A 23,915-nucleotide genomic window follows, 5' to 3' on the forward strand; every position below is an offset into this window, starting at 1 on the left:
TCTTTTCTATTGTTCACCTGGAGAATATTTCATTATTTCTGCTCTAATCTTTATTATTTCTTTTATTCTGCTAACTTTGGCTTAGTTTTTTCTTTTTCTTTTTTTTCTAGTTCCTAGAGGTGTAAAGTTGGGTTATTTATTAGAGAGCTTTCTCTTTTTCCTAATTCAGGCATTTTGCTATGAACTTCCTTCTTAGAATTGCTTTTATTGGATCCTATAAGTTTTGGCATGTTGTTATTCCATTTTTATCTCTCTCAGGATTCTTTCTGGTTTCTCATTTAATTTTTTCTTTGACTCATAAGTTGTTTAGGAGTGTGTTGTTTAATTTCCATATATTTGTGAACATTCCAACTTCCCTTCTGTTATTGATTTCTAGTTTTATACCATCATGATTGGGAAAGGTTGATATGATTTCAGTCTTCCTAAATTTGTTAGGACTTGTACCGTGGCCCAGCATATAATCTATCTGGAGAATGTGCTACTTGTGCTTGAAAAGAATGTATATTCTGCTGCTGTTGAAACTAATGTTCTATAAATGTCTGTTATGTTCATTTGATCTATAATGTTATACAAGCCCACTGTTTCCTTATTGATTTTATGTCTGATGATTTATTCATTGTTGAATGTGGAATATTGAAGTCCTCTGCTCTTGTTTTATTGCTGTTTATTTGTCCTTTCAGTTCTGTTAATACTTGTTTTATATGTTTAAGTGCTCTAATGATGAGTGAATATATATTTATAACTTTTATATCTTCCTGATGAATTGATAGTGATTTTACTTCCTTTGGATAAATATACAGAAATGGAATTTCTGGATCATATGGTAGTTCTGTTTTTAATTTTTTGAGGAGACTCCCTACTGTTTTCCCAATTTATATATTCACTAACAGTGCACAAGGGTTCCCTTTTCTCTGTATCCTCACCACACTTGGTATGTCTCGTCTTTTTGATGATAGTCATTCTAACAGGTATGAGGTGGTATCTCATGTGGTTTTGATTCGCATTTCCCTTGATAATTAGTGCTGTAGAGCACCTTTTCATGTACCAGTTGGCTATCTGTATATCTTCTTTGGAAGAATGTCTATTCATTCCCCTGTCCATTTTGTAATTAGATTGCTTGGGGTTTTTTTTTTTTGATATTGCATTTTGTGAATCCCCAAGTATTTAGGTCATTTTTTTTGGTCAGCATTTTGTAACTTTTAGCATACAGATTTTATACATATTTTCTTAGTTTTATATCTAAATATTTCTCTTTTTTTGGAGCAAGTATAAATGGCACCATTTTCAATTTTGGTTTTAACTGGTTTATTGTCAGTATACAAGAATTGAATTGATTTTTGTATGTGAATCTTAAATCCTACAGTATTACTGAACTCATTGTTCTGGGAGCATTTTGTAGGTTTCTTGGTATTCTGTACACAGCAAATAGTAGTTTTATTTTTTCTTTTCTAATTTGCATGCTCTTTACTTTTTAATTTAATTTAATATTATTATTATTATTATTGCCTATTTTAGTGACTAGAAATTCCAGGGCTATATGTTGGATAAAAATGGTGAAAGGAGACATTCATTCTTTTTTTCCCATTCTTAGAGTAGAAGCATTCAGTGTTAAGCATTCCTCCTTAAAATGGTATTAGCTGTAGATTTTTCCAGATGCTATTTATAAGGTTGAGGAATTTCCCCCCATTCCTGTTTTTCTGAGAGTTTTTGTCATTAATGAGAGTTGGATTTTGTCAAACACTTTTACTATATCATTGATATTACTATGTGATTTTTTTCCCCTTTGGCTTGTTAATATGGTAAAATACATTGTTTGATTTTCAAATATTGAACAATGTTTGTGTACCTGGTTTGAAATGCACTTGGTCACAATGTACTATTGTTTTTATACATTGTTGTGTTTGACTTGCTAACATTTTGTTGAGGAGTTTTGTGCCTATATTCCTGAAAGATATTGGTGTGTAATTTTCTTTTTTGTGTGTACTGTCTTTGTCTCCTTTTGATATCAGGGTAATATTGGTCTTATAAGGTAAGTTGGGAAGTGTTCTGTCCTCTTCTATTTTCTGGAAGAGATTATGTAAAAGTAGTGTTAATTCTTCTTTGAGTGTTGGAGAAAATTCTCCAGTGAAACCATCTGAGCTTAGATATTTCTTTTTCAGGAGTTTTTAAATTGCAAACTGAATTTCTTTAATAGCTGTAAGAATATTCAGGTTATCAATTCCATCTTTAAAACAAATTTTTTTAAGTGTTTATTTTTTGAGAGAGAGAGACAGAGTGCAAGCAGGGGAGGGGCAGAGGGAGAGGGAGACAGAATCCGAAGCAGGTTCCAGGATCTGAGCTGTCAGCACAGAGCCTGACAAGGGGCTTGAACCCGTGAACCACGAGATCATGACCTGAGCTGAAGTCGAATGCTTAATTGACTGAGCTACCCGGGCGCCCCTATCAATTCCATCTTGACAGAGTTTTGGTAGTTTATTGATTTTGAGGAGTTGCTCTATTTCTTCCGAGAAATTTCTTCTTTATTTATTTCTTCTATTTCTTTACCCCTTAGGAAGGTAAATTGTTCATAGATGTGCCAGTTTGCTAGTGCTGTTGTAATAAAATATCACGACCTAGGTGGTTTAAAACAACAGAAATGTGTTGTTTCACAGTTCTAGAGACCAGAAGTGTAAAATTACGGTATCATTAGGGCCTTGTTTCCTCTTGAGCCCTATAATGGAACTCTTGCTTTCCTTTTGCTAGTTTCTGGTGGTTTGCTGGGAACACGTGGTATTCCTTAGCTTGCAGCTGTATCACTCCAATCTTTGGTGTCACAGGGTGACCTGTGACATCACATGTGATGCCTTTGGTGTCACATGGTGTTCTCTCTGTGTGTCTCTCTGTCTTCAAATTGCCTTCTTATGAAGACATCAGTCATGTTGGATTAGGAACCCACTTTACTCAGTATATCTTCATCTCAACTAAACTAATGACATCTGCAATGACCCAATTTCTAAACAAGGCCACATTCATAGATGTAGGAATTAGAACTTCAACATACTTGGCGGGGTGGGCGGGGAGCACAATTAGCTCCTAACAGTAGTATTTCTTTATTACCCTTTGAATGGCTGCAGGATCTGTTGTAATCTCCTATTTGATTTTGACATAATTTATGTATTCTCTTTTTTTGTGTCCATCCTGCTAGAGGATTTTCAATTTTATTTCTTTTTCAAAGAATCAGCATTTTGTTTAATTACTTTTCTCTATTACTTTTCTGTTTTCACTTTCATTGATTTCCGCTCTTATCTTTATTATTTCCCTCCTGCTGCTTGTGTTGGGTTTGTTTTGCTCTTGTTTGTCTAGTTTGTGAAGTTAGGTTAGATTATTGATCTGACACCTCCAGAAGGGCTTTGGACACACTGCCAGGGAGAGTCTGCCTGTATTCTGCTTGACCCATCTCGAAATACTTAGAGGCTGAAGGATAGGTGCTACAAACCAACTGTTTGTATGCCTCCCTCCCTGACCAAGTTCATATGTTAAAATCCTAATCCCAATGTGATGGGATTTGGGAGATGTGATTAGGTCAGGAGGGTTCAGCCCAGAATGACCGACCTCATAAAAGAGGCTCCAGAGAGATCCCTAGTCCCTTTCACCACATGAGGACACAGTGAAAAGATGGCTGTCTATGAACCAGAGCTCTCACCAAACACCAAATCTTCTGGTGCCATGATCTTGGATTTCTCAGCCTTCAGGACTGTGAGAAATAAGTTTCTCTTATTTATAAACAACACAGTTTGTGGTATTTTTGTTATAGCAGCCCTAACAGACTAAGACAATGGGGGACTTCTTTAGAAGAACATGTCAGCCTTAGCACTTAATCCCCTTCCTCTCCACCATCAGTATCTAGAATGAGGGGTGATGTGTGGAGAAAGTCAGGTATTTGAGTTTTACCTAGGGGTAGGCCTCCCCTCACCCTTTCTCACCTTCAAGAAGTTGGATATATCATTTCCATGCAAAACTTCTGTACTTTTACTCAATAACATCCAAATAATAACTTCAAAGTATCACCTTGATATGATATAAGTGGTGGTGGTAATACTTAGGTCACCTTTAGGACACTTCTTTTGAATTTTCCCTTAGGTCTGCCCCATATTCTTTTGGTAGTTTCTCAAAGGCAACTGAGCTTTTGTCTATTTAGTTGCTGACCTTTGCTTTCAATTTGACTAGGTGAGTATGTTCAGCCTCATGGATCTCCCACATTTATTTGTTTGCACTTGGGGGTGGGGGGGGTGTATATTATTGGAGATTTGGACCTAATATGCAATATGTAGCTGCACTTTGGATTAAAACAAGCAGATTAGATGAGTCAGACATGAATCATTAACGTGTTTGGAATAAAATAGATGAAGTCAAAGAGACCGCGTGGAAACAATACTGCAGTTGAACATGCGATGTGTTAGAGAATGTGTACTCTGGTTCTGGATGTTGCAAGTGGAGAACACAATACATAATGCTTTAGTACGTGAATTCACTAAATTGAAGATGTGTAAAAAACTGCCTCATGAAATTGTGAAGTAGAAAATCGTTTTTTCTTCAATCTCTACAAACAGGGTTTTAAAGTCCTTTTTTTGCCTGCTGAGTGCAGATCGAGAGCAGAACTGCTTTAGTTATTTGCCTCTGCCCTGCTCCACAGGGGAGACTGACCCCCCGGGGAGTTTTGTTGTTACCATTATAATTACAATCAAACATTCTTTGGAACCATTGTTACTAGAAACCTGAAAAATTGAGTATGAGATGCACGAAAAGGCTGTGCCAGGGACCAGTAAAAAATAGTTCCAAATCCTGGTTAGGTTATGCTATTGACATGGAAAAAGGATGATAAGATTGTCAGATTGCATCCGAAGTGAGTGTCTACAGGGTTATTAGTGGATACATATGTGATGGGACACAGTTTAAACAGTTTTTTTATTTATAAAAATGTATTAATTCCTTTTCCTTGACTTTATGTAAGAAGTAAGCCATGAAGGAATTGCTCTAATACTTTTGTATCAATATATAAGATATTAAAAATATTTTTTTAATATTTATTTTTTTGAGAGAGAGAGATAGAGAGCCAGAGTGTGAGTGGGGGAGGGGCAGAGAGAGAGGGAGACACTGAATCTGAAGTAGGCTCCAGGCTCTGAGCTGTCAGCACAGAGCCTGATGCGGGTTTCGAACCCACGAACTGTGAAATCGTGACCTGAGCCAAAGTCGGACGCTTAACAGTCTGAGCCACCCAGGCACCCAAGAATTATTTTAAGGACATTATTCATCATAAATTTTTCTACTCTGCTAGCTCCTTCCTCCTACCCTTAATTTTTCAACATTTCAAAACCTTGAGAAAAATTGAAAGAATAATACATTTTACCACATTAGTTTCTTTATCCTGTGTACTGTTTTTTTTTTTCCTGAATCAATGGAAAGTAAATTACAAAAACCATGGCACATCACTCCTAAATATTTCATTTATACATTTCTGAAGAATATGGAAATTCATTTCATAAATATGATGCCATGATCACACCTAAGAAAATTAACAATAGTTCCACAATATCATCTAACGTACTGTGTATATTCAAATTACTGTAATTGTCCCCAAAATGTATTTTATAGTCTTGTTTCTTTCTCAATCCAGCTGCCAACAAAGTTCAGGTTTTGCCCTTGGTTATGCCCGTTTATGCTTTTAATCTCGAATAGTTTAACACCCTTCTTTTCCAGGATTGAATGATTTAGAAAATAAAAATACAGAATGTTCAGTTAATTTGAATGTCAGCTAAACAATGAATCATCCCTTAGTATAACATATTCCATGCTTACACTAAAAGATGATCTTGTCATTCATCTGACATTCAAATTTAACACAGTGTCCTGTATTTTATCTGGAAACTTAACTTTTTGGAAAGTTCAGACCAGTTGCATTGTAGAGTAACTCAAACTCTGAGTCTGTTTGTTTTCTGATTTGATTCTGTTAGACATTTTTCTACAAAAACGTTTCACAGGTGATGGTGCATGTTTCTTATTGCATGACATTAGGACACATACCTAGTCGTCCCATTTGTGAAGCTAAGTTTGATTCCTGGATGAACGTGGTGACCACCAAATCTCTTCTTCCTTTGGAATTACTAATTTGTGGGATGATCTTCTAAGACCAGGTGATAATCTTGTTGCCAGTGACATTTTGTGCAATTATTTTAACATTCATTAGAGGTCATTTCCTGAATCAATAGTACACTGTGGGTGGCAAAATGATTTTCAAATTTCATCATCCTGTCTACATTTACTATTAGCTGGCATTCATCTGTAAAGAAGATCTTTCCTTCTTCTATGCGTACACTATAGACTAATGAAACTAAAAAAAAGTTCAGTCTGTTAGAATTCATTTTTGCCATTATTCTTTTTATTCTCAAATTACTCCAGTTTTGGCCAATGGAAATCCTCAAGTTGGTCTTGAGTCCCTTGGTTGTGACCCCATTTTGTGTTTAAGGTCTCCCTTGCATTCTATCCTTGAAGAGATTTCCCTGGCTCCGTTTTTATTCATTTTACCCAAGGAACAGGAATCACCTCCCCCCCACCCACCCCCAAAGCCTGTGACAGCTATCAGTTTACTGCTGTCCTGCTTTGTAATACTAGAATTGGACCCTATAAACATGCTTCCTTTGCCAGCTGGCACAGTGGGAAGCTTTGTCAGTAGATGGCACTGGAGGGACACTGCAGGGAACAGGCTTCTCTTGCTGGCCTGTGTTCTCTCTTTTTTGCTCCTCCTGTGCAAGCATTGTGCAAGAACGCCCAGTGGCAGTCACTCTCCAGTTAGTTTTTCTGGTACCTTGGCCTGCAGTATTTTGCTCGCAGTGGTGGCCTGTGGCTTCCTGCTTGCTGGCATCAGTCTCCTGGATCTCCAGTGGGAAGTGTCCTGTTTGCCAACTTCAGCCCACCAGCTATGGATCAGCTGTAGCAAACTTCTCTACCATCTCCTGGGCTGTAGCTACATTCTCTCTAATGAAGTCTGAATCTCAGTTTTAGGGAGAGGGCCCCTCTTTGCAAATTGTCCCTTATTTGGGTACTGTTAGCCTTGTGATGCTGTTTAGGTTCTCTTTTATCTCATCTGGTTAATATTCTGTTTCTAGTTAGTAATGTTTTATGTTAAACTTTCCCTGTTCAAATTACTAGTCTGTTTCCTGTTTTCTAATTGAACCCAGACTAGTAGAGTTGAGAGAATAGTCTTTGAATAATGCTACCATTCAGAGATACAGTTTCTGAATTAAATCGGTATGTGTTTGGATTTGAGCATAGTTTTAAGCTGCTCGCCAGTGGGAAAAGGGATGCTTGTATTTTGTCAGGCAGGGACAACACAATTAGTAAAGCTATTACCTGTGGTTGATTGTGATGAAGTGCTAAATGAAGCAGGTTCCAAGGGACTGCTGTACCTCACTAATGATGGCTTCAAGGACGGTGGGGTCTTAGCCTGTTTGAGCTACTGTAACCAAAGTACCAAAAAGACTCAGTGCCTTATGAACAACAGATATTTACTTCTGACAGTTCTGGAGGCTGGGAAATTCAAGATCAAGGCATCAGTAGAGCTGGTGTCTGGTAAGGGCCTGCTTCCTGGATCATGGATAGCCATTTTCTTCCCTTGTCCTCCCATGGTGAAAAGGGCCAGGGAGCTCTCAGGGGTCTCTTTTATAAGGACATCGATCCCATTCATGAGGACTCTACTCTTATGACCTAATCACTTCCCACAAACCCCACCTCTAATACCCTCATGTTGGGGATTAGGTTTCAACAAGTGAATTTTGGAGGGACACAAACATTTAGTTTATAGCAGGTGATAGGGGATTGGGTCTTCTCATAGTTAAAAAGCTTTTCCCACACCCAAGTTATAAAGTAACTCCCTCATGTATTTGTCTAATGGTTTTATAGTTCCCTTTTATTTATTTTTTTAAGGTTTATTTTTGAGAGAGAGCATGCGCACACTAGAGAGAGAGAGAGAGAGAGAGAGAGAGAGAGAGAGGGAGAGGGCTAGAGAGAGAGAGGGGAAACAGAAGATCTGAAGAGGGTTCTGCGCTGACAGCAGAGAGCCTGATGCAGGCTCAAACTCTAGAACTGCAAGATCATGACCTGAGCTGAAGCTGGATACTTAACCAACTAAGCCACCCAGGTGCCCTTTATACTTTCCTTTTAAATTTACATCTCTGGTCTATCTGGAGATTTTTCTGATGTACAGTGAGAGTTACGGACCCAATTTTATCTTTTCCCAAATGGGTATCCAGTCACTCAACATCATTTATTTAAAAGTCCATGTTTTCCCAAGTGATCTTAGATGCCATATACTAATTTTCATAGGTACTTGGGTCGGTTTTTAGATTTACTACTCCCTTCCCACTCTATTTGTTTGCCAGTACCACAGTATTTTTTTTTAATGTTTATTTATTTGTGAGACAGAGAGAGACAGAGCATGAGTGGGGGGGGGGGGCAGAGAGAGAGGGAGACACAGAATCTGAAACAAGCTCCAGGCTCTGAGCTGTCGGCACAGAGTCTGATGCGAAGCTCGAACCCACGAACCGTGAGATCATGACCTGAGCTGAAGTTGGACGCTTAACCAAATGAGCTACCCAGGTGCCCCAGTACCACAGTATTTTTATTAGAGAGGCTTTATAGCCTGATTTAATACTTGTTAGGGCTAGTCCTCTCTTACTGCTTTTATTTCCCTTCCATTATTGTATGTTTATTTTTCCACATGAACTTTAGAATCAGTTTGCATAACTCTAGGAAAAAGTTTACCTTCATTTTAATTGGAATCACATTTATATATTGCATGGGGAGGGTTGTCATCTTTGTGGTATTCAGTTGTCCTATATGAGAACAAATGATGTCTTTCCATTTATTCAAGTCTTTTTTGGCTTACAGAAGTGTTTCACAGTTTTTTCTAATATAGTTTTTTTAATTTTTTTACATTTATTTATTTTTGATAGGCAGAGAGAGACAGAACACAAGTGGGGGAGGGGCAGAGAGAGAAGGAGACACAAAATCCGAAGCAGGATCCAGGCTCCGAGCTGTCAGCACAGAGCCCGACGTGGGGCTCAAACTCACAAAGATCATGACCGGAGCTGAAGTCGGATGCTTAACCGGCTGAGCCACCCAGGCGCCCCTGGTTTTGTTCTGATATTAAATGACATATCTTTAAATGGTTACTGTTTGTATTTTGGTATGTGTGTTTCAGGTACATTTTATATTATGGTACCTTACAGAAATTATTCAGTACTGGTTCTGTTTTCTAGGTGTAGTATTACATGATCTATATAGAGATATAATTTAATTCTTTCTCAAATCTTATGCATCTATATACTTGTGATCATTGGCTCTTATCTCCAATGCTGCCTCTATTGTTTCTCCATTAAGTGTGATGCTGGTTTTTGAGCTGAGATGTGAAACATTTCATCATGTCAAGAAAGTATCTCTTAATTTTAATTTTATTTTTATGAAATTAAGAATGAGTGTTAACTGTTGGTGGGAATGCAAACTGGTGCAGCCGCTCTGGAAAACAGTGTGGAGGTTCCTCAAAAAATTAAAAATAGATCTACCCTATGACCCAGCAATAGCACTGCTAGGAATTTACCCAAGGGATACGGGAGTGCTGATGCATAGGGGCACTTGTACCCCAATGTTTATAGTAGCACTTTCAACAATAGCCAAATTATGGAAAGCCTAAATGTCCATCAACTGACGAATGGATAAAGAAATTGTGGTTTATATACATAATGGAATACTATGTGGCAATGAGAAAGAATGAAATCTGGCCTTTTGTAGCAACGTGGATCGAACAGGAGAGTGTTATGCTAAGTGAAATAAGTCATACAGAGAAAGACAGATACCATATGTTTTCACTCTTATGTGCATCCTGAGAAATTAACAGAAGACCATGGGGAGGGGAAGTAAAAAAAAAAAAAAAAGAGGTTAGAGAGGGAGGGAACTAAAACGTAAGAGACTCTTAAAAACTGAGAACAAACTGAGGGTTGATGGGTGGTGGGAGGGAGGGGAGGGTGGGTGATGGGTATTGAGGAGGGCACCTGTTGGGATGAGGACTGGGTGTTATATGGAGACCAATTTGACAATAAATTTCATATAAAAAAAAAAGAATGAGTGTTAAAATTTTCAAAAGCTATGCTACATTTTATTATGTGTTCACAATTATTTCTTTTTTCCCTTCTTCTATCATGATATATATTGTTGGGAGAGAATACTTACCTATACACTGGTTTCGGGTTTGAGCATGTGACTTGCTTTAAATGATGGCATTTGATCAACAGTGGTAGTTTGTCAAGTTCAGATTCCAAAGCATCATATGTTTCTACTCACCCCTTTTGTGTTTCTGTCTCTACCATCAGAAAGACATGCCCTGAGTAGTTGATGATCCAAATAGAGGAGCATATGGAGTAGACCTGAATCCATCCTGCAGCCTCAAGCATAACCACCCTTGCCAACCCACAGACTGGAGAGTGAAAAAAAGAAAAATATTTGATGTGGTAAGCCACTGAGATATCGGGGGTGTTTGTTACTATTTTCACAGTAGTAGTAGCTCACTAACACAAAATCCTTTCTATCATCTACACATCTAATCAACATTTTTCTCCTTAGATCTAACTACATGATGAACTGCTAATGTATTTACTAATATTGAAGCTTCGTTGTCTGGGAATAACCTCACCCCTCAATTATGATACACTCCTTAAACTTGATTTTAGATTCTGTTTGCTGACATTTATTTGGGATTATTCCATTCCTAGTCATGAGTGAGATTGCTTTATAGTTTTCTCGTGTGTGTCTATGTGTGTTTGCGTGTGTGTGTAATATTTACCAGGTTTGGGTGTTAAAATTATACTTGTTTCATAAAGATCATATGAGAGTTTTCCCTCTGTGCTACTATTTAAATGATATTGGGCTTATCTGGACTTTGAAAATTTGATAGAATTCCCCTGTAAAATCATTTGGGTCTAATTTTTACTGTTAGTTGTTTGATAACTTCTTCTCTTTCCTTTATAGAAATCTGTCTATTTATGCTTTCCATGTATAGCAAGGTCAATTTTGGTAAATTGTATTTTCTTAGAAAATAATCCAATTCATATAGGTTTTCCATTTTATTTGTATGAGTTGTATAAAGTAGTCTTTTGATATTTAAAAACTCACCTTTCATTGGTTATCTCCTTGTTTTTATTTCTTATTTGTGCTTTCTTCCTTTATTGGGTTAGTTAGTGGTTTTTATTTTTTTTTACTTAAAAAAATTTTTTAATGTTTATTTTTTATTTATACTTGAGAGAGAGAGACAGAGCGCCACCAGGGGAGGGGCAGAGAGACAGAGACAGAATCTGAAGCAGGCTCCAGGCTCCAAGCTGTGAGCTGCAAGCTGTCAGCACAGAGCCCAACACAGGGCTCGAACTCCCTAACTATGATATCATCACTTAAGCCGAGGTCGGATGCTTAAATGACTGAACCACCCAGGCGCCCTGGGTTAGTTCATGGTTTATCTATTATGTTGTTGTTGTTTTTCACAAACAGAAAACATTTTGATTTATTAGTTTCTACTATTTTTCTGTTCTCTACCTCATTACTTTTGCTCTTTTATTTATTATCTCCTTCCTTCTGGTTTCTTTTGCTCTTTTCAAATTTTGAAGATGGGAGCTCAATTTCTTTTCTTTTTTTTAATGTGTTTGTAGCTGCAGCAATTTAAGGCTATGGATTTTCTGTGATCACTGATTTAACTATACTCTATTGGTTTTGTGTTTTCATACAATTCTTTTTTATAAATTCTTAATTATTCCCCTTTTGTCCTAAAAGTTATTTAATAAAGAATTTTTAAATTTCCAAATGGGATTTCTAGTTTCAGAAAGAGCAGAGGAGCTAGCCATGGAACTAAAAATGCTTGCTCGACTTCAGGCTTCCAGAACTTTTAGTTTTGAATGAAATTGAAAATCTTGATTATTACCTGAAACTGCATGTAAGAATTTTCCAGTACAAGGGAACTGATTGTTATCAACGAGGGATCAAAATAGCTATGGGAAAAAATATCTATGGAATCTATCAGGGTTTCTTCCAAGGGCAAGAAAGCAATACATTTGCTGAGCAAATTAATGGTGAGTGAGAGAAACAATAAAATTGATTTGTGATTGCATATTGCATACAGGCTTTCATTAGCTTTCGTATCAGCTTTGTGAAAATTAGAAAAAGGTGCTCCATTGGGTGTATGTGGCCTGTGGAGTCCTGCATGGTTGGAGAATTCCTGGCTGAATATCACCCCCCACTTGAATTCTGTTACCTTAACTAGGAACTTTAGCTCAGCCAGGAACTGTACAGTTAATCCAGAAGACCCTAGATTGCTCTCTACTAAGTTTAGCAGGTTCATTAAAGTAGTTACACTTGTTAACGGCTGGGCAATTGTGGGAAAAAATAAAAATAAGAAAAGCAACCGATTGCTAAGACAGTGCATCTTAAACTCTCTCACCCAAAAAAGTGATGATTATGTGATAGGATAGAGGAGGTGACGAGATAGAGGTGTTAACCAATGTTATGGTGGTCATCATTTTTCAGTATATAAGTGCATCAAATCATCACGTGGTACACCTTAAATGTACACAATGTTATATGTCATTTTTATGTCAATAAAGCTGGGGGGGGAAGAAAAGCCACAGATACCACCAAACTCTCATTATACTTGAGGTATAAGATTTATTCACACACACAAAAAATAATCACAACCAAATGTACACTAATTTAAAAAACAAAAGATTATAGTGACATAAAATTGTATATTCTCTTTTATAAGTGTGTAAAAGTATTTTGTTTGCTTCTACATAAATTTCCATTCATAAAAGAATAGCAAACATTAAAATGCGGTGACAGTTTGCATTTCTTACATGGAAAGAACATAGACCAAACCCTGGAGCTTTAGTTTACAAGGATGTTACCATGAAGCGACACACTAAACTAATGACCAAAAATAGTATCTATTTCCAGATCCATATACATATACATTCACCAACTAAGCTGAGAAATAAGCATTTCATATTGTCTCCCATCTTGCTATCATGTATTTTTCTTCTTTTTACTAAAAGCAGAGTAAGAAACTGCATTTTCTCCTTTTAATTGACCTCAGAAGATGCACTATCTAATTCATGAGAAACGCGAAATTTCAGGTGTTTATCTTGTTCCTCACTCTCAGGGTGTTGGACTAGCTCCTTTTCATTGCTTTGAACTGTTTGGCCAACAAGCTCACTGCTGACATCAGAACTTTCCTGACTACCAATCTCATGGGAATGCTTATTGTTCTCATCACTTGCCTTCAGCTTATACTCTTTGGAGTGCTTGCGGCTCTTGGTTTCCATACTGTGGTCATCCACCTGACTCGTTTCCTGACTGTCCTTCACATGGCTGTCCCTGTCAGGAGACCGCCGCACGGTGTGGGAAAGGAGGACGGCATTGAAGTCATCTTCCATACTCTGACTTTTCACAAGTGATGTGAAGTCCTCCTCTGTAGAATCAGGATACTGAATCACAGAACAAATGGAAGAAAGATGAAATGAATAGTCAGGGATGGGCGCGTAGTAATTCTGCTTCCTAACTTTTAGTCCAATTTATACTGAAAATTGTCTAAATTTGGCCAAAGCAAAAACCGGGACTAGCATGTTACTTTGCATTTTGCCAAGCCTTTTCACATATTCATCTCCTTTAATTTAACAGGTACATCAATTATGCATATGATGAAGACTATGAATTAAGTCTCATTATCCCTGTTTTACATAAAGGGAAAATGAATTGAAAGTTAAAAAGTAAAATGAATAGTAAATGGCAAGGCTATGTGTCAAATACAGATTCTTCCACTACACATTTAGTGTCATTTGCCACTCTCCAATTCATCTTAGGTATTTAGCTTCAAAACATGACCATTATATTGTGAAGATAATTGCTGTTTTCCAAAGTTTTTTTTTTCCTTTAATCTAAAAAAGTGAATAGAATAAATGCTTTATAGCCAGGATTTGGAAAAAGAGCATTGTGATTGAGAGGCAAAATTAGGGAGAAATAAGCATGGCCTTAAACATAAAATCACCAATGGGAAAAATATTTGTGTTCTGGAGTCATAAATTAATAATGCTAACTGAATGAATGAATGTGCATATGCACAGCTGGAGTTCCTAGAATTGGGCTCTAATCATAAATATCTGATGTGTCTGTTAAAGGATTTACCTGGTCTTCATATCTGTGGGACTTCTTAGATTTGGACCTCAGTCCATAAGCCACACTATCACCTCGGCCATCATATGAGTCTCTTGTGGGGACAGCTGGGGTGAAAAATTGGGTTGCTGGAACATCGGTGGGAAAGTCAGTGACCAGTTCATCAGATTCATCAGACTGGTTAGAGTCGTCATCTGTGTCATGGGAATCAACGGAGTCCTGGCTATCTACATCGTCTTCATCATCTTCATCATCCACATCATGGCTTTCATTGGACTTACTTGCAAGGGCCTAAAAATCAAGATGGCCAGAAAAATTCGGGTAAAGGTTTTTATTTTCCCTTAGTCTTTACAGTGTCTTTCAAACTATTTTGTTTTCAGAATCTTTGCATTCAGAACAATGTACTCAGTGACTTTTAGGAGCAAATGTGAGTATCTTCCAATTTTGTTTTAACACAAGGATAGTGGAATCATAATTTGAGGTGTGTTGCTTGATTTTCCATAAACAATTATTTTCATAGACAATTTCAAGCAATATATGTGAGTATGACATTTAAATTAATAACATTGCTTTTCCTCGTTCATATTAGATATTATTTAACTGACCAAATTCAATGATGAAATAAATACAGATACATAATTGTGAGATTATTTGTTCTATTTGCAATAAGAATTTTCAGGATATTGGAGCACCCATATATTAATGCACGCACCGAAACCTAAAACCACCTCCTTATTAGCATGGATAAACAAAAGGTGGATAAATTGCAGCTCAAAGCTGTCAATTAAATTAACCAGTTAATGTCTATTAAACTTCTGATTCGCAAATATACTGGGTTATTTATGTAGCTTTCCTAATTAGAGATTCTTAACATATTCAAACAGATCTTAAGGAAAACAAATTTAACTTATCTCTCTGTTTAGCAAATATATTAATAGTCCTAATAAAAAGAATAGTTCTCACATAAACAGTTATGTTAGGAACAGTAATGTTCCTTGGAGACAAAATCTTGGCTTTCATAGGCATTAATTAGGTGCTTATCGGATATTGGAAAAAACATCTTCAAAATACCTTAAATAAAATGTTAAGAGGCTTAGTATTTCAAATAACAGACATTGGCAAACACTTCCTGCCACCCTAAACTTATCTGAAGAAATCCGATATTTCTGCCATTTGGTAAATACGTGTTTTTCTTCTGAGCAAGTTTTAGACTGGCAATTTACTGGGAAATTTGCTAACAGAATCTTGTCAGACTTGAACCTGGGCAATGTCATTCGGAGGAAGAGTGGCTTCTTTCATCTCTCTAAGGCATGGTCAGCCTCTGATTCCAGGTGAGAACTTACCTTTTGTTTGAAGTCATCAGTTTCTTCAGAGAGCACAGCATTCTGAAGAAGGAGGGACACATATCAGGCAGTGAACATCAAACGTGCCTAACATTTTAATTCAACAGTCAGCCTTTGCTGTCCCAAGCAGTTCTCAGTTTTCAGCCTCAAAAGTGGGTGGCTTAAAGTGGGAGGAAGCCACTTGACCAGATCAATTGCTAGCCGAAGCTCACATTTACCCAAGGGCCGGAAGGCTCCATTTAACTGGCCCAAAAGGCCTGCATGATGGCTACTTCTTGTTGCTGTTTTCTAATTGTGAAAAATTTAATTTTTACAATTAGTTAAAATTAAAAATACCTGTAGTGCTAGGAAAGTCTGCTTCTGAGATGGGTCAGGCTTTGGCCATGTAGCTACAGCACCTGGGTATTTGTTGTAAAGCTACAAAAAATGTTGCATATTTGTCATTATTAAAAAAAGAAACATAAAGGATCTCTAAGAGATAAGCTGAAAAAAACAACTACACTTCACTGACCTTGATGGATAAGAATAATATGCATGTATATGGTCAACCAGAGCTTTAGATACCTCTTTTAGCATTTATTTGCATTGCAGATTCATTTAATATACTCTTTAAAAAATTTTTTTTTAGTGTTTATTTATTTTTGAGAGAGAGAGAGAGAGTCCAAGCTGGGGAGGGGCAGAGAGAGAGGGGAACACAGAATCTGAAGCAGGCTCTGAGGTGTCAGCACAGAGCTCGACGAGGAGCTGGAACCCACGAACCGTGAGATCATGACCTGAGCCAAAGTCAAATGCCCAACCAACTGAGCCACCCAGGTGTCCTGAGATTCATTTAATATACTCTTACATAGCACTTACTGTGGGCCAGGCACTCTTTCAAAGTGATTTACAAATATTTATTCATTTAATCCTCTCAACGCCCTGTGAGATGAGTATCATTATTATTCCCATTTTACAGATCAGGAGAAACTCAACCACAAGGAAGGTTAGTGGTAGAAAGTGGCAGAGCCAGGGTTCAAATCCAGGCAAACTGGCTCTTTGCACTGATGCATTCTGTGCATACTGAATACTGCGCAGTCCTGTGCTTGCTAGCTGAAATTTCTTCTCAGATAAAGCACAGCTAAAGCAGAAGTTCCTTAATTAGTGGTGATCTTCATTGTTTCCTCTATGGAACAAGGGGGAACTCTCTAAGGCTGTGCTGTCTGATATGGTATCCTCCAGCTATATAACATGTGGTTATTTAATTAAAATTAAGTAAAATAAAAATTCAGTTCCTCAGTTGCACTAGCTACATTTTTCATTCAATAGCCACATGTGTCTAGCTGCTCTCTGAGTGGACGGTGCAGAAATAGAATATTAACATCAGCACACAGTTCTGTTGCTCTAAGGTGCCAGAGACATGAATGGTTTTTCCTCTAGCCAAGTTATTTATCCGGAAAATGATTATCCTAGTGCAGAGGAACGGAAGTTGCTCTGAATAAGTGTCATCTGATGGGCTGTATCACCCAGAGCCAATCCCTTCACATCCCTGTCATTGAGAATGAGAATCCTGGTGGTTCCACAGAGTCCCTTTCACAGCCAGCCACCGAGTGGGGGAGGGGCGGGGAGGCAGCCAGTCAGGGGCACTTGGGGTTTCCCCAAGGCCGGCTGGCTCTAACCAGAGCAGATTCACAGTGGGCTTCTCTCAAAGCGTTTGCTGAAAGAAGGGGTTCCTTGCCTAAAAACGATATGAAAACTACCGGTCTAGATGAGTTCAAGTTTCCTTCTTGGAAAGATTATATACAAATATGTTAGAGCTTACATATAATTAATAATTAATATATATATTTCCTGATGAGACATGTAATATGGGCTCATAGAGAATGTATTTATAAGTTCAATTTATGATTTAAAACAAGGTAATATGGAGACAATATAGATGAACAAAGTAAGGAGACTAAACCCCCTAATAGTCCTAACACTCACAAATAACCAGTATTCATCTCCAGAGGTGTTTCCTATTAACTTTCCCGTATTTCCTACTAGTTCTAAGGTTCTAGGATTCTGGAAGATTGACTCCCCTGACATTTAGTGATTTGTACTGTCATAGCTTCATGTACCATATTTGTTCTCTTAAAAGCACTAATTCTTGCCTCAAATAGTGTGACCTCTATCTTTTCTGGAAATGTTAATTTTTCTGGTTTATTATTGTGATTCAATACTTGTTTTCTCAAATCAATTGGACATGCCTATAACACCTACTTGCGCACCCAAATGTGCATACAGCGATATTTCTCTAAATGTCTTCATTAAGCAATCTATTCTCAGTGACCCCAGGCAACTCTCTACGGCCTTTATTCTGTTCATCTGGCATTGAGCTCTGTGCCTTTTTGTCTGAGCTCCTCAGGACAATGCCCATTTGTTGTTTGGCTGGCACAGTTTCACCTGTTTTGGAGAGGCACATACATCTATGGTGCTGGTCAAAAAGCTATAATAAAGGGTTTGATTTGGTCTTCTGTTTGGGTAGAGAATTGTTATCTAAAGTCAGCTGACAAGATCTAAACAGTGTAAACGACCTTCTTTTTATAATGGGCTTCTTAGCAAATATTTTAGAAGATATTTTGAATATTAGAGTCACACAAACTATCCAGTATGTGAGACAAATTTTAAACTTACTAAAGGGTGGAGTTTTCTACGTCTAGCATGGTATGTTGACTCATGGAAAGAAAGGCACATGACTTCATAGAATTCATCTTACATAAGTGATAATGGCCTAGAGCATTATTTTATTATATAAAAAAAATCTAATTTGATGTTAAGAGCATATACTTACTAAAACCTATCCAACTCTTTCTTAACTTGCAAAAGGGCTATGTCCCAATAAACCCATTGCAGTTGAAAATATGGTGGTCATACAGAGATGCATTGAATACACCTAACCTACCGAGTGTCATAACTTAGCCTAGCCTACCTTCAACATGCTCAGAATGGTTACATAGCCTGCAGTTGGGAAAAAGCATCTAGCACAAAGCCTATTTTATAATGAAGCGTTGAATATCTCATGTAATGTATTGAGTACTGTACTGAAAGTGAAAAACGGAATAGTTGTGTTGGTGCAGAATGGTTGAAAGCATATTGGTGATTAGCCTCGTAATCATGTAGCCGGCTGGAAGCTGCAGTTCACTACCACTGCCCAGCATCACAAGGGAGTATTGTACCATGTATTGTTAGCCTGGAAAAAGGTCAAAATTCAAAATTTGAAGTATGGTTTTTACTAAATGCATATGGCTTTCTCACCGTCATAAAGTTGAAAACTTGTAAATTGAACCATCATAAGTTGAGGACCATCTGTAACTGTACTTAGTACTGGCCTAGGTTGAAAGCAGGCAGTCGGTACTTACCAATTAACAGCATGACTATGAAAATAAGTAAAATGGCAACAAATATGTTTGTGGTGCCTCCTGTACAACTGCATAAGTAATTTAAGGACATGATAAACCTAAAAGATGCTTACCTGCTTTTCCTCCGAGCTCCCAGAATCAGTCTGTTTAATCTTTGAAACAGAAAAGATGAAGAAAGATTACAATGTGAATGTGTTCTTAGCACATGGGAGCACGCAATTCATGTATTTTGAGAAATTTCCTTTAGATTCAGCTGTACTCACTGGAATGGTGTAGGCAATGCCCAAGAGGCAAAAGCAAATCACTGCAATTCTCATGGTTATTTTTCCTGCAAAACATTTTGTAAGGAATATTTAATCTCTTTGTAGGGTAAAACGGTGATACCTTTGTTTGCTACCACATTACAAAATAATTACAAATAAAATATATTTTTTGTAGGACATTTTCTTCCTTTTGGAGAAAACTTTTGTTTCATTCACTATGGTCTTTTGAGTTAATATTTGTAATGCCATCTCTGTTCTCCATCTCTCACTATTAGGTAAGGGAGAGAGGAATGTTACGAGTCTATATTTAACTTTAAAATTTAGAGTTCCAGGGATTCTACTAATACTACCTGATATCTCCAGCTGTCTAAACCTACAAACAGATCATTAGTAATTTAATTAAAATAATAAGCTAGTGTTAGTATACTCATTTCTTAGAGAAGAAAAACACAAAAAGAACATAACACTACAGAAAGAAACTTGCTTTCTCCATTTTTCAAGCATGCATGTTAAATGTGATTCTTAAATTATTAAAAAGATACTACTTAGGTAGAATGAAGCCATCTCAAAACTCAGTTATTTAAGAAAGACATTCTAGAAATTTGAAACAAAAAACAAAACACTGCAAACAGTCAACAGCTTTTCTATTCATGATAACAAGTCTACATAGTGTCATACAAGTATTTTGGTGAAAAATTTAATGGCTAAATACAGAAGTAAAATATTCAGGGAGGTTTTTTTCCCCCTTGAAAATAGGATGGATACATTAAATCATCAAAAAATAGCATTATTATTAGCTTACATTACCACTAAAGATCCTTTTCCTTTTAAATGCTTCCACAACCATCTATCCATTAAAACTAATGTATATGTAATCATTTGAAAGGGGCATAGAATGTTTATTTTTTTCTGATTGGAAGAAATAATGTTAGTTCTTTTGAGGACTCAAAGTGCTTCTGAGTTATATATACGACTGGCTTTCAAAACAGCCAGTCACCTTTCCTCCAGGAAATCTGTAATGTATCTGGCATGCTCAATGAAAAGACAAGAACAAGTCTGCATAACAGCTTTACAGTTAAACTCTTCCTTACCACTTGCCCTTCGCCCTGAAACGAAGCTGAGTATATAGGACAGTGCACTGCGGGCTTACCTTGGTCTGTGGCTGCTGAGAAGAGAGCCCGGTCCCGGACAGTGTGGCAGTCCTGGCCTTCTCTTCTTGCTGCTGACAGCCAGGACCTCCCAGAATTTAAATGCTGCTCCAGACATTCTCCACCAACACAGGGAGGCGGAGAAATGTGTCATGAGGTTTTTTTGCCACTGCCCCACCCACTTGCTCCCACACTTCCCCCTCTGGTTTTGTGGTTAGAAAAACAAAGAAACAAACACACAAACTACTCTGCAGTTAAAACATTACTGACGTACAATATCATTAACTAGATTTTTCATTTATGGGCTTGTCATTCAGCGTCATGGAAGGGCATTGAGGGGTCCTCTAAAAAAGTGGGGAGGAATGACTAGTTCTTTTAAAGAGTTTTATCATTTCTAAATTAGAAGAAAAATTATTAATATGAATCAGTCCTAAATAAAATGAAATGGAATAGATTTTTGTTTCTTTTGGGGTAAACAACAGATTAAGGTAATATATGCAACCACATGTGCCTCACAATTATACTTGTTTAACAGCTGCAAGGCTACTGTTGAGGTGTACGAAAAGTTCAGAGAGGCTCCTTCCATCCTTCAGTACTCAAGCTCGGTTTTGTGATTTCAAGTATGTAACAACTTGTCATTTAGACAAATGACATTAATAACATTAAAAACTATGTTTAGAAATCTATACCCATTAAGTTGGATTCACAATGACCTTTCAAGGACATGAATTTTTGTCGCACTGTTTGAATTGTTTGGAGGTGACGAATCTCATAATTCAGTAGATAAAATAGAGGAATGGTAATTTACTCTATATGCTACAGAAGTAAGGCAGTTTCTGACTGGGAGCAGTGTTACTGCTTGAGAATGCTGCTTCTGGGGCCGGAGTGTGGCTTTAACTCCCCCCTGCCACCAGTTAGCTGTTTGGCCTTGGGCAGATCACTTAGCCTCTGGTATTTGTTTCTTCATCTGTCACATGCACACACTATTACCTAGCTCATGGGGGTTTTGAGAAGTTTAAATGAATTAGTATGTGTAAAACTAACAATGCTTGTCACATATGATATGCATATTTTAAACACTTTGTGTGTTAACTATTACTGAAATGTTTAGGAAGAGCAGGGAGTCATGATTTTAATGTCTTTAAGTGGAATCAGTTATTAGAATGAGGCTAGATGTAAGGTCTTTAAACTGTGTACATCAATAGGGTAATTTGCACATCTCTACAGGAATGGGTTGACTTATGAATTATCTTTTTCTAGTTTTTCTCCCAGGATGTATAAAGTCGGTTACTTAATAAAATTAAAAACATTTTTTATATTAAAAAAAAACTTTACTGGGTATTTAAAAGGTGTTTAAATGAAAGAGAATTACAGATGAAGCTTGAATATTGGAACAGAAATGAGAGGTAGCAAAGCTTTGAGTCCATTTTAAATATTTAATATTGTTTTGAGATTACTTAACTACTTCATCTGCCTTTCTCCCTTGTGAAATGGGGATTGCACTATTCATTTATCTCACACCTCCACTGTAAGAATTATGTGTGAAATGAGACTAATGATAAATGGTCCTTTTAATTATTAGTTCTATCTAAGGTATCAGCTCTTATTTACTAAATGCTGCTTTTAATATAAATATGGATTAAGTAATTTCTTGCAGTGTTATTAGTATAACCATAATCCATAGGTTTTGTGGACATTTGGTGGGGGGAGGGTATGTCTATTTTGGATGTCTCCCAAATGAATTGATATTATTGATTTGTGGGCTCTAATCACACATTTTAATAATTCAGCTGGCAGCTATCTCCATAAAATATAAAGCACACAGGTTGTAAAGTTTCAAAACAGACTTCTTATTCCTGCTTTTAAAAATTGTTTTTTCCCTTTAAACATATTACACACATAAATTTGTCATATTGTCAATTTTGTGAGGGGAAGTTCACAAATTCTAAAAACAACAAGATTTCCACAGATTTCACCATGGTTTACTCTCTGCCCACGGGGATGATTTAATATGAACTTAGAGAGTTATAGGAATAGATTTCGCTGGAGACTAGCCAGGTTGAGATGAACCGTATGACCCACCACAGGACTCTTCCGGTCATTGCTCCAAAGTGCCACACGATGGCGTTTCTGAAAGGGATTTCAGACCACAAATCTGGTTCTATCAGTTTTCTTATTCTGGCAGGCTAGGACATTCCCGTATTTAATGACAGAACTATAAAACAGCTGTGGGGCCTTCCATTTCTTGGAATGCCAGACGAGAAAATATTTCCCAACAATGCTCTGCAACACAATAACCAGGAACACAGAGGCCAAGAGGACTGAAGCATTCCTGTTCTGCTCTGTCATTGCTTTCTGCAGCCCCAGGTAGACACCATTGTCTCCTTCCCCACTTCCCACACTCACTCAAAAGGTTACTGATTCCGAGGAAAGACTAGTGAATTCACAGTTAAAGAATGCATCTGGGATGCTCCAGAGATGAGAAGATAAAGTGGTTTGTAATGGAGGTGAAGTATGAAGTGGATAGTGTGCCATTCCGACTTTTGAAGAGGCTCGTTCTTCTTGCTTTTTGCAATTAAATATGCTGCTGATGCTTATTTTTTCTGAATAAGATTTTTCAACTATCAGAATTAACATGTTAAACGATTGAGGTCAGCGAGGCTTGATCTGTAGGCTTGATCTATCTCCGTTCTTGATTAGGCTAATGCCTGGTTGTTAGAATCAAAAGGTCAAGTTGGTCAAATTCCTTGTAAATCTTGTATGTGGAAAGGAAAAACTTTAGTTGTTAAACTGGAATGTAGACAGTGATTTGTGATTTTAAGATATAGACACTATAAGAGGACATATAAAGACTATAAGAGGAACATATAAAGAACGTGATATTTTTTTTCTTGAATTACATGAAAATTCCCATATAATGGGAAAATTTAAGTGTCCAGACGTCACTGTTTTGTGGAATTTTTTAATACTGACTTCCAGCTTATTTGGATATTTCTAATTATATTCTTAGAAGGTATAATCAACTATTTAAAAATTTTCAGCTCTGCAAATATTTTTTTCCCCCTGAATCAATGTTCAAATAAAAATCTGATATCTTGGTACCATCATTAATCTGTCATAGAGAAGTTGGGAACTGTAGCCACAATATTCATCATTTTTAGTCTAAGGAAGAGGGACATTATTTACTAGAGGAGAGGACACAAGGGTGGAAGATAAGAGGAAGCTATTTTTGAGTTCAGATATGAAATGAGAACATTTCATAAATATAAGAAACAAACATCATAAAACTTTTAGCCCATTGCTCAATAACTTGAATAACAAAATTCAGCTCCTGAAAAAGTGGTCTATTGTCAAACGTTAGTTTCACTTAAAACAAAAGAAAAATTTTCATTTTAGATGCACAGAATTGTTATAGAGTAAATAAACATCAATAAGTTGTTAGTGATTAACTATTCAAGTCTCCATCCTTAATAAATTCTGAGCACATAGTTTGTGCTTCTCAATTCAATGCACTATGCTTGCATTCATAGTATATCGTATACTGTT

At 37.0% G+C, this 23,915-nt stretch overlaps 1 protein-coding gene and 1 long non-coding RNA gene across 3 annotated transcripts; one reads left to right on the forward strand and one right to left on the reverse strand.

Annotated features, from left to right (window-relative positions):
- The first annotated feature begins 3,134 nt into the window (after positions 1–3,134).
- Positions 3,135–11,245, forward strand: LOC128314512 (uncharacterized). The gene is made up of 3 exons (XR_008296244.1): positions 3,135–6,170; positions 8,988–9,220; positions 10,401–11,245. It is a non-coding gene; the product is annotated as an uncharacterized LOC128314512 (long non-coding RNA).
- A 1,470-nt stretch (positions 11,246–12,715) lies between these two features.
- Positions 12,716–20,497, reverse strand: SPP1 (secreted phosphoprotein 1). 2 transcript variants are annotated; one of them, XM_015073631.3, is made up of 7 exons: positions 20,372–20,494; positions 19,222–19,286; positions 19,072–19,110; positions 15,918–15,998; positions 15,582–15,623; positions 14,251–14,529; positions 12,716–13,553 (listed from the first exon to the last, which is right to left on the reverse strand). In XM_015073631.3, the coding sequence occupies exons 2-7, from the start codon at positions 19,273–19,275 to the stop codon at positions 13,149–13,151; spliced, it is 900 nt and encodes a 299-aa protein (XP_014929117.1). In that variant the 5' UTR covers positions 19,276–19,286; positions 20,372–20,494; the 3' UTR covers positions 12,716–13,148. The 2 variants fall into 2 exon arrangements, with proteins under 2 accessions (XP_014929117.1, XP_014929118.1); XM_015073632.3 differs by lacking the exon at positions 15,918–15,998 and having other exon boundaries at positions 20,372–20,497.
- Between the last annotated feature and the right edge of the window lie 3,418 nt (positions 20,498–23,915).

This window comes from Acinonyx jubatus, chromosome B1 (genome assembly GCF_027475565.1).
Source record: "Acinonyx jubatus isolate Ajub_Pintada_27869175 chromosome B1, VMU_Ajub_asm_v1.0, whole genome shotgun sequence".
Lineage (NCBI taxonomy): Eukaryota > Metazoa > Chordata > Mammalia > Carnivora > Felidae > Acinonyx > Acinonyx jubatus.